At 40.8% G+C, this 19,172-nt stretch overlaps 1 protein-coding gene across 1 annotated transcript in view; it reads left to right on the top strand.

Moving 5' to 3' along the window:
- Positions 1-2,843: 2,843 nt before the first annotated feature.
- Positions 2,844-19,172, top strand: part of LOC137635869 (dnaJ homolog subfamily C member 13-like) — a 113,449-nt gene continuing 97,120 nt past the window's right edge. Inside the window, exons 1-5 of the mRNA XM_068368302.1 lie at positions 2,844-2,981; positions 8,258-8,336; positions 16,183-16,312; positions 16,540-16,680; positions 17,006-17,185. Of these exons, the coding sequence (XP_068224403.1) occupies positions 8,272-8,336; positions 16,183-16,312; positions 16,540-16,680; positions 17,006-17,185 (516 nt within the window). The 5' untranslated portion in view covers positions 2,844-2,981; positions 8,258-8,271. The remainder of the gene's footprint in view (positions 2,982-8,257; positions 8,337-16,182; positions 16,313-16,539; positions 16,681-17,005; positions 17,186-19,172) is intronic.

The raw sequence follows: 19,172 nt of genomic DNA, 5'->3' as shown, positions 1-19,172 counted from the left end.
CTAATTTCCATGGTCTATCGAATATATCAGGCAATTTTAGTTGGTTATTATAATTTCCTTCATTCTATGCTACTGCTTCTATATTTTCTTGATTCTCTATAGATGAATGTATGCTCTTCTCTCCACAACTCGCAACTTGCATACTTTTCCTTTCTAAATTCCATGGTCTGTCTAATATATCAGGCAATTTATTTAGTTGTTTATTGTAATTTCCATCATTCTATGCTACTGCTTCTATATTTTCTTGATTCTCTATAGATAAATAAATGTTCTTCTCTCCACAACTCACAAAAACCTATTATTTTCATTCCTGTTTCTATAATTCTAAGTCTATCGTATCCAACCTTGTCTTCATTACTATAACAGCTTTTTTAGAGTAAATTACTCTATATAATCTCTTTTGTTGTTACCAATTACAATACTCGAGTTTGTTATATCTACAATATTTTTTCATTTTCTTTTAATTTCATTTGTCACTTTGCCTTTTAGATATTTCTTGAGTTTTTCTTTCTATGTTTTCTTATCTCTCCAAGTTTAATATGTTTTTTCTTTTTTATATTCTAGAAGATTTGTTTTCCCCAGAACTCCCCATACAATATTTCAAGAAGATAAAAAGAAGAAATTATGGAAATGGAGAAAGGATAAGTAACATGACTTTGAAAATACGAATTAAAATATATAAAACTATTGTAAACCAAATGGGCTAATGTAGAATCATTGGGAAGAATAAGAGAGAGAGAGAGAGAGAGAGAGAGAGAGAGAGAGAGAGAGAGAGAGAGAGAGAGAGAGAGAGAGAGAGAGAGAGAGAGAGAGAGAGAGAGAGATGAACTGTAAGGCATAGGCTAGGCCTACAACCTTCGACAACACGCATAGGTTTAAACAAAAAAATATGTCATATAACAATATATTAACTAAAGAAGGAAATGTATTAGTGCAAGAGATTGTAGATTAAATTAAATAAGAAAAATGTATAAAGAATGCTTGGGTGAAAGTATGATAAAAATAAGTAAATCAAATATTTAAATAAATGGTAGAAGAAGTGAAAAACAAAATTAAAACCTGCAAAAGGAAATAAAGTATAAGATAGGCAAATAAATGATAAAAGAAGGTTATTAAAACAAAAGACAGATGACGTTGAGAATGGTTTAGCCTAAATAGATTATTACAAGGGATAGGCCATGAAGACCATAGGCCTATACTTAAACTGCAAGTTAAGATTTCAGTATAAAGGACTTGCAGAGCACAAAAAGGAAGTGAACCAATATACAATAAAGTCAATGGAAACTAGAAAAGTATATAGGAGGAAAGCATTGCTCAACTGGTAATTAATTCCAGCCTGGGACCAAGAACTGTCCAGCTAGCTACCAGCTCTTCACACCAGGAACCAGGAACCACAAGCAGAGCTAAAAAGAAAATATTTAGGTAATTACAATAATAAAACAAATGCTTAATCTTTGTTATTGTCTGTGATATCAGCCTAGTCACACTTATAAAATTGTATGTCACTTATCTAAATATATTGATTTATATAAGTATTTTATGTATATGAGTTTTATTAAATACTATTATTGTGCCCATATTTATGTTTCACCATAATAGTATGTTACTTCTAAACTAAATAATTTCAGAATAAAGACCTAAATAACCTAGAAAATGAAATGGGTTTAATAATTTCCAATTCCAGCAAACCCGTGTATGGAAATTGACATGGTGCCTAAAATCTTTAACATGTTCCACCCAAAAAAAACATTTTTTTTTACAACTGATTCCTATAAATATACCAATAATATTAATAAAACAGATTATAGGTGATTATGATGCTTTAATGGTGACCCACATGGCTGGCATATACTGTACATCTATGTAACTATTGCCAGAATATAAGAGAAATGTTATAAGGCCGGCTTTTGGGTGGAGCCTGTTAAAGATTTTAGGCTGGACATAGAACTCCTTATGTATAGTGTTAACTCACAATAGCTAATGTACAGTTAATCTACTAAAATCCTTTATAAATGTGTAAAATTAACATTATAATAACTATATGATATATTACAGTAAATTAATCTCAGCCAAGTAATTTAATTTATTAAATAGATTATGCAAATATATATTTTGACTAAGTCTAAGTCGTATCAATCGATTTCGATTACCAAAAAGAAAAAAAAATATTAAAACAATATATTACTATGATTTTACTTATGTAAATAGTAAATAATATATTATAAACAAATATATCTATTTCTTTTTCCCCCATTGAAATAACTTAGAAGATTTAACAAGAAATTAATCCAAAAGGAAAATCTTGTGTTCGAAAGACCCGCTGTTATCAGTATTACCATCATGGTGATGTTTTCTTCTCTCAGCTGATCATGATTCTTGTATTATAACTAGGAAATAAACATTATTTATTAATAAATAAACAATTAGAAATTATAAGAATATAATTTATAAGATGGAATTATATATGAAATCGGTAAAAATTTAGTTAGAATAAGTTTTTTAAGATCATTTTCGAAAATCGGTCTAGTGATGGTATAAGGATATGCTCTAGACTACATTAAAAATACTACATTTTCAAACGATAAAATTAAGAAGAGGATGAATAAAAAGTTGATTATAAATATAAAATCTATAAAAAATCATATAGATTAAGTTTCGAGGTTTAGAATAAGTTTTTAAAATAATTTTCGAAAATCGGTCTAGTGAAGGTATAAGGATATGCCCTAGACTTACATTAAAAAATACTTCATTTTCAAATGATAAAATTAAGAAAATGATATATAAAAAAGTTTATTATAAATATAGAAATATAAAAATTCATATATATTAAGTTTAGAGATAATTTTCGGGTTGTCAGGACCCGAGTTCCTCCCCCAGTAAAAACACCCACCGTAAACATTGTGTGAACTGTCACAGATGGAGCAAATGGAGACTTGTTAGCCGTAGTACACCTTTTTTTCCAATTTGTACTTCTTAAACAGGTGTGTATCGTATCCCCAGTACACCTGGGTGTATCCCCCTCGAGGTGTATCCATTTCTTTTCCCCTATTTTTTGATTTATGCCATAAACTTTAGTCGGGATAACCTAGACCTAGGTTCGTATTTTGGCTTATCTGATGATTCTGTCTGCTTTATTAAACCCATTTATGTAATCATGTGTTGCAATTGGGGATTATTAATTGTATATTCACAATTATGATTAGATCTTATTACGGATTAGCCTAGGACTATGGACAGGGGAAGATAGATGGATATTTTAACACTAGGCCTAAGTCAAAGTTAGGATATGTTTATTTTGTCCTAATACTATTGATTACCTGTTGCCAATGTAGAGGGATTCGTTATATAACAGGTCTTTAAGCCTAATTAGGTTCTTGGATTAACAAACAGGGAATAATGTCCATGTATTTTGACAGTTGGTCTAGGCCTAAGCTAGGCCTGCTTATCTTAGTAGCCTAGGCTAGCTAGGTTTTAAAGTTGGCAACCTGGATAGAAATTGAGTCGAGAGAGACTTGGTCTAGCATGGTGGTCAATGCATAACTTTAACCTAATTACTAATAAAGGCGGTTCCTAGACCAGGTTAATTTCATCTACGTAAATGGCGATATCTTAGTTTTTATCGGAATGTATTATTAGATTTGGAGCCTTTGTTTATCAGCGGCCAGTTCCTCACGCATTGATTAAAAATGGACATCAACTAAATTATACTTCCCCCCCTAACCTAACTTACAAGGTGTTTCTTTACTTATTTGCCTATCGAGGTGGCTAACGCCCCTGCGACCCCCTTACACTGTCGTATTCTGAGTTAGCCATAATAATACATACAGGTGGCCGCTATCATACATACACCCCTTAGATTTGATAGATATAGTATAGTGATTAAGTTTCCAGCTGAACCTAGTCTTATAACACCAATTGCTTTGTGATGCCGATGATTGTGCGTTTTTTTTCCTTGATTGTTATGGGCTAATAGCATCGCCTATTTGATAAACTAATGGAGATATTTTAATTCAATTGTAAAGATTTCCTAAGTGGGGGTGTATGTATGATAGCGGCCACCTGTATGTATTATTATGTTTAACTTAGAATACGGCAGTGTAAGGGGGGTTGCACGGGGGCCGTTAGCCCCTTGTTAGGTAAGTAGTTAAGGACACGGCTTGTAGGTCAGGTTAGGGGGGAAAATATAGGCTTGTTGATGTCCATTTTTAATGAATGAGCGAGGAACTGGCCGCTGATATACAAAGGCTCCCCTAAGTGTTCTATATTTACAAATACGCAGCCCCAACACTATGTAACAAGCTACCACTAGACACCCGAAATACTGAAGATGTTAAGTCTTTCAAGAAGAAACTGATGACTAGTGTTCTAAGTGTTTTGATAATGTGGATTTGACAATTGACGCATACATTGTGCGATATGTGATATGCCTAAGAATGTATACGACATGCAGATCTTATCGGTCCTTTTGCATAGAGTTTACGTGTGTGATATTATGGGGAAAATACCTCTTAAAGTAAGTGATTTTTTCCCTAAAAGATCTGAAGGATATTTTTGGACTCCGCCCACTTTCCCTGGTTTTATTATAAAGTCGTACGATATTAGTTAGGACTCCGGAAATGATGTAATTGAATAGATCTCTTCAAGCCGACTATTTTGAACCCCATAACCAATAGTGGATAGCAATTGATGACCTAAATGATTATTTTTTGTAAAAAAATCTTATTTTATTCCTGCCGTTTTATATTTGATTAAGTCGATCTGCATCCCGGTGTGACGGTCTGAACGATCCCCCGGTCTCAGAATTCTCCTTGATAATCTGCGCATGCGTGAACATTACCGTTTGTCAGTGCATACGAGGTTGATGTTTTATTTTCCTGTAATGTTAGCGTGCGCAGCTCAACATTACCGCTTGCCAGTACATACGAGCTTGATGTTTTATTTTCATGCGAGCGAAGCGAGCTAATGGCGGAAAAGAACCATTATACAATGTCAAGGAGAATTCTGAGACCGGGGGATCGTTCAGACCGTCACCCGGCCACAGGAAGCACTTGGATACAGTTCATGAAAATCCCAACCGCTGTTACTCTTGCCTTGACTTTGATATCCCATTTTCTTTATTAATTCAGGTAGACACTTTCAATTTTCAATCGGGAATGTGTTCACTGTCACGTGGCTTTATCTAGGCAAATCTCCTTCCTCCATATCTGACGAATTGAAAATCAAATTATTTTTATTTTGAATCTCAATTAGTGAAGCTGTCTTTATTGGGAACCTTTCAAACAAAGTGTCTTAACAATTCGGAAGGAATAAGAGATATTATGGTATGTTTATAGGTATTTTGAGCAGTCTTTATGACTCGATCGTCAAAAAAATATAACAAATTTCAAAATACATCTGAAAAGCCTGTTTACAGAAGGGAAGCCAGTCCATAAGTAAACTCAAGGTTACAACTTGTCTTGGTGTAAGCTAAGCACCTGGAGGTCTAAAGTAGGAAAGGATTTCACTCTTAGGTTAGGTTAGGTGGGGAACCTTAGTTTAATTCCCATTTAGAATAATATTTTTCAGTCGTAACTGCTTGAATACTAAAACGTGTGTACTGCTATTTAAAAAATGTGAATGTCTGCCAAATACTGTATTCGTATGAGAAGAACCTTTTCATTCTCCTATGAATATGCCAAGAACACTTGTTTTTTTTCATCATTACGGGTATTGTACTATACTCGTACAATTTAACCATATTGCTAACATGCTATTTATCTTCAAATTCAAATTGTACTTTGTGTTATTTTTAAAACATTGCGATCTGTCATTCCTGAGTTTGTGCCGATTTCACACTTTGTCAGATTTCATTAGTCAACATGACTTGACTGTCCCTGTGGGCTCTGGACAGCCCATGGTTTGGTGGGTTTAAAGGCCGCTCATGAATGGCAGAGGCAAGGGACTGTGACATTGCCCTATCAAGCAGGTCAGTGCCCTAGACACTGACCATATATACATAATCAGCACCCAAGCCCCCTCTCCACCCAAGCTAGGACCAAGTAGGGCCAGGCAATGGCAACTGATGACTCAACAGATAGGTCTATAGGCTCCCCCAAACCCCCCATCCTTAGCTCACAAGGATAGTAAGGTTGCAGGCACTAAAGGGACTAACGAGTTTGAGCAGGATTCGAACCCCAGTCTGGCGATCAGCAGGTGGAGACGTTACTAACAAGGCCACGACAATCCTAAAATCTTACCAAATTCATGGAGAGCCTTCACCTGCTCTCAAGTTAGACTGATCATATATGCATATATTCTGTCTGTAGAATCACAAATCCTTTGTGTCTGCTGCCTATGAGCAACCTTTTATCTTCTATTGATATTTTGGATCTTGTCGTTGAATCTGTGATCTCATACTGGGAGTTTGTTTCATAGCATCAAGAAACATCGGCATGAGCTACTCTCGTACAAGGCTGAGCACACTGCTGATTGGGATGAAAGGTTGCCACTCTTCTCCCACCATTCTAGACTTATCTTTCTCTTTTGGGAAAAAGGTCTCTGGTGTTTCTCCACCTGTGTTTGGTCTTTTACCGAATACAGCACCCTTAACCAAGTACTACTTTGCCTAAAGAAAAACTTGTCTAAAATAACTGATCAGTGTAGCTCTGTCTCCATTTACTGTATATCTCCCCCATGATCGTGAGGATGGTACGTACCAGGAGGAGTGGTATGTACAAAGAATGTACCCAGCATTGAATGGTATGTAGTACAGGTGTTTATGTGCTCGTTACCAGTAATTATGCCTTCGATCGGGATAAAGGTCGGTGCCCTCTTTAATGTCCTTCTTTCGATGGTTCCTGAGAGACGACGAGATCACCACCAAGGAAGATCTCAATTCAACAGAAGGATCATGGGGACCAAACAGCCCTCATACAAACAGAGTGAGGATGTAAGGAGACTACCGAGACAGCTCTCCATGTACAAGGCTTCCTCACACACTGTCTCGCTACAGTCACAGAGACTGCTGTCTATGTGCATAGACTAAGAATGTGCTGCCCTTCAAGTACACAGTCTCCATTTGTACAGACTTTGACTGTACTGCCTTCCACGCACGCCTGAAACTCATGGCACCTGAAATCTACACCTGGTGCTTACTCATCAATGACCATAACATTTGAGTCACAGGACATCTGTCACTGCTTCTTTTCAGCGTCCTACGCTGACATATCAAGATCTTCCTGCACTGAGATCACCCTGAATAACCGACAGAGGGAACCGAAGTGTATGCGCTTGCCTTCCCCTATCACCTCGTCTGTTCTTGCATCTTCTTCCTCACCTCTTGCCAACCCTTGGATGTGATGCCTGCTGCCCTCAAAAGATGAACCTAGTCACCGAAGCAAGGGACGACCAAACTGGCCGAGTCTCATGAGACATTGACTGATTCCTCTACATGGTTTCCAGGGATGTGCCCAACCGTGTTTCAGTACAAGGTAATGCAGCTCTCACTCCTGCTACCAGTGCTAGCACAAGCATTTAATGCTGGGATTCTTCTGTAAATGTAATAACATTAACAGATAGTCTTGTTTCAGCTTACTGATTATATGACAGAATCATCACTCGCATAATCTCCACAATCCCGGCCTTCCATATCACCAGCGGTCCAAGTGCTCCATCACTGCTTGAGCAGTCTCGGTATGACCAGTCAGTACAGGATTGGTCTTCTGCATGCTTGTTGGACTCCAAACGAATGGATCTCCCGTCCTTATCCTTCAGTGGCTTTCATGTTACTTCTGACTTCTGCTTTGTTCCAACTTTTCCAGTCTACGATACCAGCGAATGAGGAAACTATCATGGTTCTCTTTGCTTGTACAGGCTGCAATATCTTCACAACTGCCAAGATATCCTTGTGGTCATCCCTTCGTGTTTCGTCTTCACAGGAACATTCTGATTGCGTTTCTCTCCCCTCAATATAAATTCCACGCGGTTTTTCTTAACGATTGTCCTTTCCCATGGCATTAGTTGTGCACTGTGAGCCATGCAATTGAGAATCACATGATTGGAACTTACTGTACGCTCATTTTTCAGGTAACCGTTACTTTTGAGTCAACAGGGAAATATTACACTATTCACGTACTGTATTATATGTTCATTCTCACTCAGGTTTGTATAACTAGCAATACAAATTATGTCCGAATTTGTAATTTCAGTCACCCTGAAATTGTCCCGTCCCGATTGAATAGATTTAATCTCCAATGTAATATGTAAATTTTTCTTTCAGTTTTGTCATGAGCCATGGGTACTAACAACCAAGATGTTGCCTGTTATCTTGTCACCAAACATTCAGCATGGAAGGGAAAGTGAGTATTAAGGTGGAAAATCTTCATCCTATTTATTGATATGGCGCTGTCAGATTTGCTCCTGTAATGAAGGACAGTACGTACTTAAGTTTCAGTGGGAAAAATCCATTCTTGCACTTTTTAGATTCTTTTTTCTTAGTTGGATAAAATTCCGAGTGCTTACAGGTCTGCTGTTATTTACCTTACAGGAGTTATATTAGTTTAGTGTAAAGTCTTTGATAATCTTGAAATATATAGAAAATGATAGGTCATAAATACTGTACTGTACAACAGCATTTGCAAAATATGACAATATTTCTGATAGAAATTTTGTTGTCTGAAAGGAAGCCTCCAGTATCTCCGTATATACATTGCATCTTCGTCCCTCGCAAATAATTTGCCAAAAAATGCCTTGCCAGGCAACTTTAGTCAGTTGTTTTGGAAAAAATTATGAAGTTATATTGTTTTTAAATACTGTCTTTTAAATTTAAGAGCATTCTGATCGCGGGCAAACTCATCGTAGTGTTGCTTGGATAGTGATTTCAGAAAAAAATGATTAAGATACTATATTGTTTTGAAATACTGTCTTTTTAAATATTTAACTTAGCCGGTGAATATATAATAGCTGCAACTCTGCGGCTCGACAGACAACATACTTAAAAAACTCGCGAGCGATCGCTATGCAGGTTGCGGGTGTGCCCACCAGCGCCAACTGTCGGCCAGATACCACTCTCGGATGTAAACAAAACCTTCAATTCTTCTCTGTCGACGTTGGCGACAAGACGTACTTTTACTCGCTGTAGAACCTGGAGTTTTCCCATCATATTTGGTGAAGTACTTTAATTTGGTTTGAGCTTTCGCAGTACAGGTGTTTTTCTTCAAAATAAACCCTTGAACTCTTTTTTGAATCGGATTATTTGTTGATGACTTAGATCGTTTTTTGGAATTTTCCTTTGACTAATTCAAAATGGCTGACCCTTCTCAAGTTCCTAAGTTTCGAAAGTGTAATGCTAGGGACTGTAATAGGCGTCTTCCAAAGGCTTCTCTCGACCCTCACACTGTTTGTTCCAATTGTCGGGGTAAAACCTGCCTATTGGGAGATCGGTGTGAGGAATGCGTGGGCCTTTCGGAATTCGATTGGATCGAATTTGATAAATATACACGCAGACTAAAGAGAGATAGGGTAAGGAGAAGTTCTTCTAGGTCCGTAGATTTTTCCTCTCCACATGCCCCTGAACCTAATCCTTCCCCTGTAGTGGTTGTTCCTAACCCCCCTCCTAGCACTCAGGAACCGTCTATGCAAGACATGATGCGTGCTATCCATGCCTTGGGGGAGAGAGTTGAGGCTTTAGCAAGTGACCGTAACCAACTCATGGCAGACGTGAATGAACTCAAGTGCCAAAGTGCCACGGCGGAAAGTGGGAAAGTGCCTAGTGTTACGCAAAGTGTTGTGAACAGTGTTGCGACCGAGGGTTCGTCTGTTCGTGCCTGTCGTCCACCTAGTCCGGGACCTCTTGCAAGCTCCCAAGCCCAGGGGAGAAGCAATGTCGTACGACTTATGGGTTCGAGAGGCCTTGATCATCGAACAGACGTTCCCTCTTTGGTATCAGGCGTATCTCGTCAAGATCGCCCCTACCTTAAGACGAGAGAGCCCATTTTTACCTCGTCGTCCGAAGGCGTTTCACGTAAGAAACCTTGGACCCAGGTCTCTAGACCTTTAAAACGCAAGTCGGTCCCTTCAGGACAAGTCCAACGTCCCGGATGTAGCCACTGGGACAGTTCGGACCCGTTGCCGTCATCTGATGACTGCTCACCGCCTAAGAGAGGCAAAGTTGTGCCGTCTCAGTCGCTAACCCCGTCTGTTACCGCACCCGCTCCCGTAGACCCTAAATGGGTGTTACTGCAAGACATGCAGTCTAAGCTTGCGTCCCTTATGGAGGACTTCAACGCAGAGAAGGTTTCCGTTGAACCTACTGGCCGTCAGCCATCCAAGCGTTCTGTTGTGCGTCCTGTTGACGTTGATGTAGCTTTCTCGCGTCAACCAGTTGGGGTTGTTCCTCCCCCGATGCGATCCCGTGTGGATTTCCAGCCGCACGTTGACGTTAGGCAACTCACTGATGCGACTGGTGACGTTCAGGACGGTCACCAACCATCAAAGTTGACTTGTTTTGACGCGGTGCGTCAACCTCCGCAACCCAGTATGGTGTTGACTGCACAACCCAGACGGTCTAAACAGTCTCGGGTGGACGCTGTGCGTCCCCGCGCACCTGTTGTTGTTGACAGTTCCCAGACTGTTCAGCAGTTTCAGGACGCTGCGTCCTGCTCCATCACGTATGCACCAGTGCGGCCGGACGCTGCGAGTCAAACGTTGCCTACCCCTTTGCCGTTTTCTCATCAGTTATCAGATGAGGAACTGTCAGATGAGGACGTTGCTGAACCACAGCCTGAGGATCAGCCTTCAGAATTAGATGAGCCTAAAGCAGTTCCACCATCTATGGACTTTAGAAAAGTCATGCTTGTGTTTAAAGAGTTGTTCCCTGAACACTTTATCTCTGTGGCTCCTCGTTCGCCGCCGTCAGAGTTCGTTTTAGGCGTTCCTGCTGCCATGCCAGCCTTTACGAAACTCGTTCTCTCTCGCTCATCCAAGAGAGCTTTACGGCTGTTAGGCGATTGGTTAGAAACCAAGAGGAGTTTAGGGAAGACGGCCTTTGCCTTCCCCCCATCTAAGCTCTCGTCTAGATCGAGCGTCTGGTATGCCACGGGAGAAGTTCTCGGCTTGGGAGTTCCTGCCTCTGCCCAGGGCGACTTCTCAAGTCTTGTAGACTCTCCCCGCCGCCTTGCCATGAGACGTGCGAAGACTAGTTGGTCATCCTCGGACCTGGACCACCTTCTTAAAGGCATCTTTAGGGCGTTTGAAGTTTTTAACTTCCTGGACTGGTGTTTGGGAGCCCTGAGTAGGAAAATCTCATCTGCCGATAGGGATGTTTCCTTACTCATTATGTCCTGCATGGACAAGGCCGTCCGCGATGGATCCAACGAGCTTGCCGCTTCTTTCACGTCCGGAGTCCTAAAGAAACGAGAGTCTCTGTGCTCTTTTCTTTCAGCAGGAGTGACGCCATGCCAAAGATCTGAGCTACTCTTTGCGCCCTTGTCTAAGTGCTTGTTTCCTGAAGTCTTAGTTAAGGAAATTGCCTTGTCTTTAGTGCAGAAGGACACCCACGATTTAGTTGCGTCCTCGGCTCGCAAAGCTCCCCCTTTGCCTGCCTTGTCTGCTAGACCTAGGATAGACACTCCAGCGTCCAGGTTTATTCCGCCCTTTCGTGGCAGAGCCCCCAGCAGGGGAGGTGCTCGTGCCGAAGGGAAGAGAGGAAAGAAGAAAGGATCCAAGTCCTCGCGGGGCAGAGTCTGACTGCCCGCAACTTCAGACAGCAGTAGGTGCCAGACTCAAGAACTTCTGGCAAGCCTGGGAGAAGAGAGGCGCAGATCAACAATCTGTGAGGTTGCTCAGAGAGGGGTACAAAATCCCTTTTGTACGCAGACCTCCTCTAAGCGACGTCCCCCATCGATCTCTCTCCCAGGTACCGAGAGGAAGCAAAGAGACAAGCCCTGAAACTGGAAGTGTCTCTTTTACTAGAGAAGGGAGCGGTGGTCAAAGTCTCGGACCTTCAATCACCGGGGTTTTACAACCGTCTCTTCCTAGTATCAAAGAAGACAGGAGGTTGGAGACCGGTGCTAGACGTCAGTGCTCTGAATGTCTTTGTCACTAAGACGAAATTCACCATGGAGACCACAAAGTCAGTCTTAGCAGCGGTCAGAAAGGGAGACTGGATGGTTTCTCTCGACCTAAGGGACGCTTACTTCCACATCCCCATTCACTCAGATTCCCAACCTTTTCTGAGATTCGTCTTCGACGATGTGGTGTACCAGTTTCGGGCCCTGTGCTTTGGCCTAAACACGGCTCCTCTCGTGTTTACGAGGCTTATGAGGAATGTGGCAAAATTCCTCAACTTATCGGACATCCGAGCCTCCCTTTATTTGGACGACTGGCTTCTCAGAGCTTCTTCCAGTCATCGCTGTCTGAAGGATCTCAATTGGACTCTAGATCTGACCAAGGAATTGGGACTCCTAATCAACTTGGAAAAGTCCCAACTGATCCCATCCCAAACTATTCTGTATTTAGGGATGGAGATTCACAGTCCAGTTTTTCGGGCTTTTCCGTCGGCCCCCAGAATAGATCAAGCCCTGCTCGTCATCCAGAAGATGTTGAAGAAAGAACGTTGCTCAGTCAGGAATTGGATGAGTCTGGTAGGAACGCTATCATCCCTGGAGCAATTTGTCTCGCTAGGAAGGCTACACCTCCGACCTCTACAATTCCATCTAGCTTTTCACTGGAAAAAGGACAAGACGTTAGAGGCGGTCTCGATCCCGATTTCTGAAAAGATAAAGACTTGTCTGACTTGGTGGAAAGACAATATCAGTCTACGAGAGGGTCTTCCCCTAGCAGTTCTGAAACCCAACCACGTTCTCTTCTCAGACGCATCGGACTTGGGCTGGGGCTTGGACGGTCGGGAATGCTCAGGTCTGTGGAACTCGAGTCAGAGGAGCATGCATATCAACAGCAAGGAGCTTTTGGCGGTTCATCTGGCCTTGATAAGCTTCGAGAATCTCCTTCGAGGCAAGGTGGTGGAGGTCAACTCGGACAACACCACGGCCTTGGCGTACATTTCCAAACAGGGAGGTACCCACTCACTGACTCTGTACGAGATCGCAAGGGACCTGCTCATCTGGTCAAAAGATCGAGGCATCTCCCTAGTTACGAGGTTCATCCAGGGCAACTTGAACGTCCTAGCAGATTGTCTCAGTCGGAAAGGGCAAGTAATTCCAACCGAATGGACCCTCCACAAGGATGTGTGCAAGAGACTTTGGGCGACTTGGGGCCAACCCACCATAGATCTCTTTGCAACCTCGCTGACCAAGAGGCTTCCAATCTATTGCTCTCCAGTCCCAGACCCAGCAGCAATACATATAGATGCCTTCCTCCTAGATTGGTCACACCTAGATCTTTACGCATTCCCACCATTCAAGATTGTCAACAAGGTACTGCAGAAATTCGCCTCTCACGAAGGGACAAGGTTGACGTTAGTTGCTCCCCTCTGGCCCGCGAGAGAGTGGTTCACCGAGGTACTTCGATGGCTGGTAGACTTTCCCAGAAGTCTTCCTCTAAGAGTAGACCTTTTACGTCAGCCTCACGTAAAGAAGGTACACCAAAGCCTCCACGCTCTTCGTCTGACTGCCTTCAGACTATCGAAAGACTCTCGAGAGCTAGAGGCTTTTCGAAGGAGGCAGCCAGTGCGATTGCTAGAGCGAGGAGAGCTTCTACCATTAGAGTTTACCAATCGAAGTGGGAAGTCTTCCGAGACTGGTGCAAGTCAGTTTCCGTATCCTCGTCCAGTACTTCTGTAGCCCAAATAGCTGATTTTCTCTTATACCTGAGAAAAGTTCGCTCCCTTTCAGCTCCTACGATCAAGGGCTACAGAAGCATGTTGGCCTCGGTCTTCCGGCATAGAGGCTTAGATCTTTCCAACAATAAAGATCTGCAAGACCTCCTTAAGTCTTTTGAGACCTCTAAGGAACGTCGTTTGGCTACACCTGGGTGGAATTTAGACATGGTCCTAAGATTCCTCATGTCAGACAGGTTTGAGCCTATACATTCAGCCTCCCTGAAAGATCTCACTCTTAAGACTTTTCCTGGTATGCTTGGCCTCGGCTAAGAGAGTCAGTGAGCTTCATGCCTTCAGCAAGAACATCGGGTTTTCGTCAGAAAAAGCTACTTGTTCTCTGCAGCTTGGTTTCCTAGCCAAGAATGAGCTGCCTTCTCGTCCTTGGCCTAAATCTTTTGATATTCCTAGCTTATCGGAGATCGTAGGCAATGAACTAGAAAGAGTATTATGCCCTGTTAGATCTCTTAAGTTCTACTTAGCTCGTACTAAACCTTTACGAGGCAAATCTGAAGCGTTATGGTGTTCGGTTAAGAAACCATCCTTACCTATGTCAAAGAATGCTTTGTCATATTTTATCAGATTGTTAATACGAGAAGCTCATTCACACTTGAGTGAGGAAGACCGATCTTTGCTTAAGGTTAAGACGCACGAGGTTAGAGCTGTAGCAACTTCCGTGGCCTTTAAGCAAAATAGATCTCTGCAAAGTATCATGGACGCAACCTATTGGAGAAGCAAGTCAGTGTTCGCGTCATTTTACTTGAAAGATGTCCAGACTCTTTACGAGAACTGCTACACACTGGGACCATTCGTAGCAGCGAGTGCAGTAGTGGGTGAGGGCTCAACCACTACAATTCCCTAATTCCATATCCTTTTAATCTGTCTCTTGAAATGTTTTTTAATGTTGTTTTTATGAGTTGTCCGGAAGGCTAAGAAGCCTTTCGCATCCTGGTTGATTTGGCGGGTGGTCAAAGTCATTTCTTGAGAGCGCCCAGATTAGGGATTTGATGAGGTCCTGTTGTATGGGTAGCAGCCCTTGATACTTCAGCTCCTGGGAGTCTGTCAGCATCCTAAGAGGATCGCTGGGCTCCGTAAGGAAGACGTACTTACAAGGCAGAGTAATCGTCTAAGTCGACTTCTTTACCAGGTACAGTACCTATTTATTTTGGTTTTGTTATATTGATAACTGTCAAAATGAAAAAACTCTTAGCTTATACTGTACGATGTAAACATATTTAACTCTGGTCTCTACCCACCTCCTTGGGTGTGAATCAGCTATTATATATTCACCGGCTAAGTTAAATATTTAAAAATGATATTTTAATTATAAAGTAAATTTTTGAATATACTTACCCGGTGAATATATAAATTAAACGACCCTCCCTTCCTCCCCAATAGAGACGCAGTGGGACGAGAAGAATTGAAGGTTTTGTTTACATCCGAGAGTGGTATCTGGCCGACAGTTGGCGCTGGTGGGCACACCCGCAACCTGCATAGCGATCGCTCGCGAGTTTTTTAAGTATGTTGTCTGTCGAGCCGCAGAGTTGCAGCTATTATATATTCACCGGGTAAGTATATTCAAAAATTTATTTTATAATTAAAATATTTTAAAGTTAAGAGCATTCTGATCGCGGGCAAACTCATCGTAGTGTTGCTTGGATAGTGATATCACAGCCACTGAGCTTGACGTTGATATGCTCCTGTAGTAATTGTGAGGAAAATTATTCTTGTCTTATTTTTAAATGAATTTTGTACGAGTCAGTTATGCTTTTAAAAAAAAAGAAAAAATTTACCACTTTACTAATTCCTCTGTAAGAAACAATCGGTAGATGTACACTATTGTACGGTAGCTTTTATTTTCTCAAGCTAAGGAATTTTATGTTAACCCTTTTACCCCCAATGGACGTACTGGTACATTTCACAAAAGCCATCCCTTTATTCCCATGGACGTACTGGTACATTTCACAAAAGCCATCCCTTTATTCCCATGGACGTACTGGTACATCCTCGCGAAAAACTGCTATTTATATTTTTTTTAGCATATTTTTGATAACTTTATGAGAAACTTCAGGCATTTTCCAAAAGAATGAGACCAAACTGACCTCTCTATGACGAAAATTGAGGCTGTTAGAGCAATTTAAAAAATATATACAGTATTGTAAAATGTGCTTGAAAAAACAAAAACAACGCCTGTGGGTTAAGGGGTGGAAAGTTCCAAATAGCCTGGGGGTAAGAGGGTTAAGTTTATAAGTTTAAGAATTGGTATAGTCTTGCACATTTAGACTTGTTAAAACTTCAGTGTACGTATTGCCTTTTTATTCATCGTACTTTTATCTAAACATCACAATTCTTTATCAAATTCCTTTTAGATACAAGAGGATATTCAGTGTGGGGAATGCAGGCATCACCACCTACAACCCAAACAGCATGGAAATTACCAACCAGTGGTATTACTATGACTTTATTAACATAACACCAGCCTTGAAAGGCATTGGGCAGGTAAGACACCTTGTAAATGTTCTAATTATTCTTGTGACGATAAGAATTTCTTCACTAACGTATGTGTTGTGTAGATCAACCTGCCGTGAGTTTGTTATGGGGAAGGGAAAGTTATCACCTGTTCTGCCTTAACTTGGATGAGAAAGATTGTAATTTATTAAATCTTTGGGTTTCAGAATACAAAATAACCTTGATCATTTCCAGCTGATTTTCGTTTGACGTTTCAGGTTCCCAATGAATTCATCATAACGATGCGAAAAGGCAAAAAAGTTGACCACATGAGATTTTCATCCGAGCATCGCACCGACATAATTTCCGAGGCTCTGGTGTACAGACACAGTTTTTCAGAGTCTGTCTCGGATAATTTGGTGAGTTTCTGTGAATGATCTTTTATTTAAAGTTGTAACAATTGAGTTTTAAATTGAGTATGTTATATGCTAAAATATATGTTCAAGTGAATGGATGAAATAGAAAGGATTGCTTTTTATTTGGTTGATGGAAATCCCTTGTCAGAAACCGTTCACCTCAACCTTCAAAGAATTTTCCTGTGCCTCAAGCTTACGTGCCAACTGATTCCTATCATAGTATGCTTAAATTTCTTATGTAATTGGTAAATTTATTGACAATTTTATAATGATTCATACTTTATACTTCCTTCTCATACTTACAAGATATACTTTAATCTACCAACAGCGAGCTAATGCACAGAAAGTTCACTGGACGGAGAGTAAGCAGTCTGTGGTGCTGGAAGTGACACCCTGCTCTGTCGATCAGCTGGACCCTACCACGGGAACTCCCCTAACATCATATATGTTCAAAGACATAGAAGCTTTAGTTCCCATATCAGACCTTCCTGGAGGTATTTGTATACAGGTAATAATCTTATTTGTTCCTACACATATACTGTACAAACCCTTTGTCCTTTGAAATACAGATATGTCTTTAGTGATGTTGGAACGACGTTGAATCGTTAATAAGGTAGTATGATAACAAATGGTGCTGTGAGGGGAATCTCCACCCAGCTGCCCATCACAGAATAACTACCTTTGTCTTGGGCTGCAATGTGTACAGACATTGTTTCTTCTTGCTTGATGAGCCCCTCTGCTTGTAGATGTGGACTTTGACCAGTATGTACCTCTACCATCTAAAGAACTCACAACCCTAGCCCTTTCAGTACCCTTCTGGTTTACGTATTAGTAAACTTGGTACTGAAGGTGTTGGGCCACCTTTGAATCTTATGGACATTGCCCACAGACCCTTGGACCTCTCTTTCATGGGTCCTGAGATGGCTGCTTAGTAAATGTGTAACAGTCCCATTTCCTGTATGGGACTTAATATGCCTCCTGTGTAAGGTACCAGGAACAAGTCTTTCTTGTCTTTCTTGTTCCTCTCTCAAGAGGGCGTCAATGACCTTTGATGTCAGAGAACTTCAAATCAATGAATCTCGAGAGGGCATAGCAACTGCAACTGTTACACGCTGGTAGGACATCTGATACCGACTAGAGTAGCACGACGGTACACCTTTCTTATAAGCGGATCAGAATACCCCTAGAGAGCACATCTGTTCCGTCTGTGTATAATGGGCCTTTGGCGGACACGCACAAGCAACTTGTGTCTTGCCAAGAAGCATCTCTTCCATGCTCCTGGCAAGGGCGAGGATGGGTCATCTTATCAAACATTTCTCTTGATTTGCCTGGTTTGGCTCTGAGGGAAAAATGGTTCTCTGGGGCATAATATTATCTTCCATTTAAGCTAGTACTGTCCGAGGCCCTAATAACTTCTGCATCCCTATAGTTAGCTGTTAGGATGTTGTCGAAGTCACCTTTCTCGCTCTTGTATTGGATCAAGAAGGATGACATGTCCAGGGAAGAAAACAACCTTCCATTTTGGTTCTTAGGGATTTCTACTCTCCAGTGAGTAAGTCTCTCTCTTTCAAAGATTGAAATTTCAATTAATTTTCCCCACCTCAACCACCTATCTTAGTCTTAGGCCTAAGGACAAAAGTGGTTATTCTGCGACACTTGGGTAGGTCGGTGTTCCTTCTCATTCCACTTGTTAACAAACGCCCTTGTTAACGATTAAATAGTTGTTACAGAGCCGCTAAAGACATATCCATCTTTTAAAGGACCGTGGTGTTTGTATAACTACAGAAAATACAAATTAATTTAGATTTTTTCATTTTTATTATTACGTATTGAAAGCACGTTTAGCTAGTTTTTAAGTGACAGGTAATGTGCATATTGAAGAACTTTGCTTCAATTTTTGTAGAAACTAGGTAGAAAATTAGTCTCTTAGAATATAAGAAATATTCACAAGTTGTTGCCTATATTATGAATTCATATTATCTGATGGTTACACTTTCCATTTGTTTTGCTACAATATCCTCGTGTTATAAATTACCATCGTTACTTTCTGTTCATCAATCCAATCATTAAATTCTGTTTGATATCAAGAAAAAAATTAGAATTCTATCGAAACTTAATATCAACCTATCTTTGAACAAGCCGGCAGACTTGCGATTCCCAATCCCAGTTGATCCTAAATGTTAGTGAGACCTGAAGGAGAAGTCTCTGAAGAATATGTGTGTTCCTCCTAGTAGTAACATTGATTTTATTGTACTCATTTAGGAATATCTTAAAATTCGCACAAACTCGCAAAAGGCCATGTCAAAGTAAGGGCTTATTAGGGGAAGCAGGTTTTATGTCCTTCTCTTTGTAAGGAAGATATATACGGGCCAGAGCTCACTGATAATAGATGATGATACATTCTCTTTACAAAATTGTGAAGACAAGCCTACAACTATCCTGAAGCTGAGGATAGGCAAACTAACCAAATAAAAAAACCAATAGGATGGATTATT

Source organism: Palaemon carinicauda, unplaced genomic scaffold, assembly GCF_036898095.1.
Source record: "Palaemon carinicauda isolate YSFRI2023 unplaced genomic scaffold, ASM3689809v2 scaffold187, whole genome shotgun sequence".
Classification (NCBI taxonomy): Eukaryota; Metazoa; Arthropoda; class Malacostraca; order Decapoda; family Palaemonidae; genus Palaemon; species Palaemon carinicauda.
The sequence above is the reverse complement of the archived record's forward strand: the minus strand, read 5'-3'. Positions and strand labels throughout refer to the sequence as shown.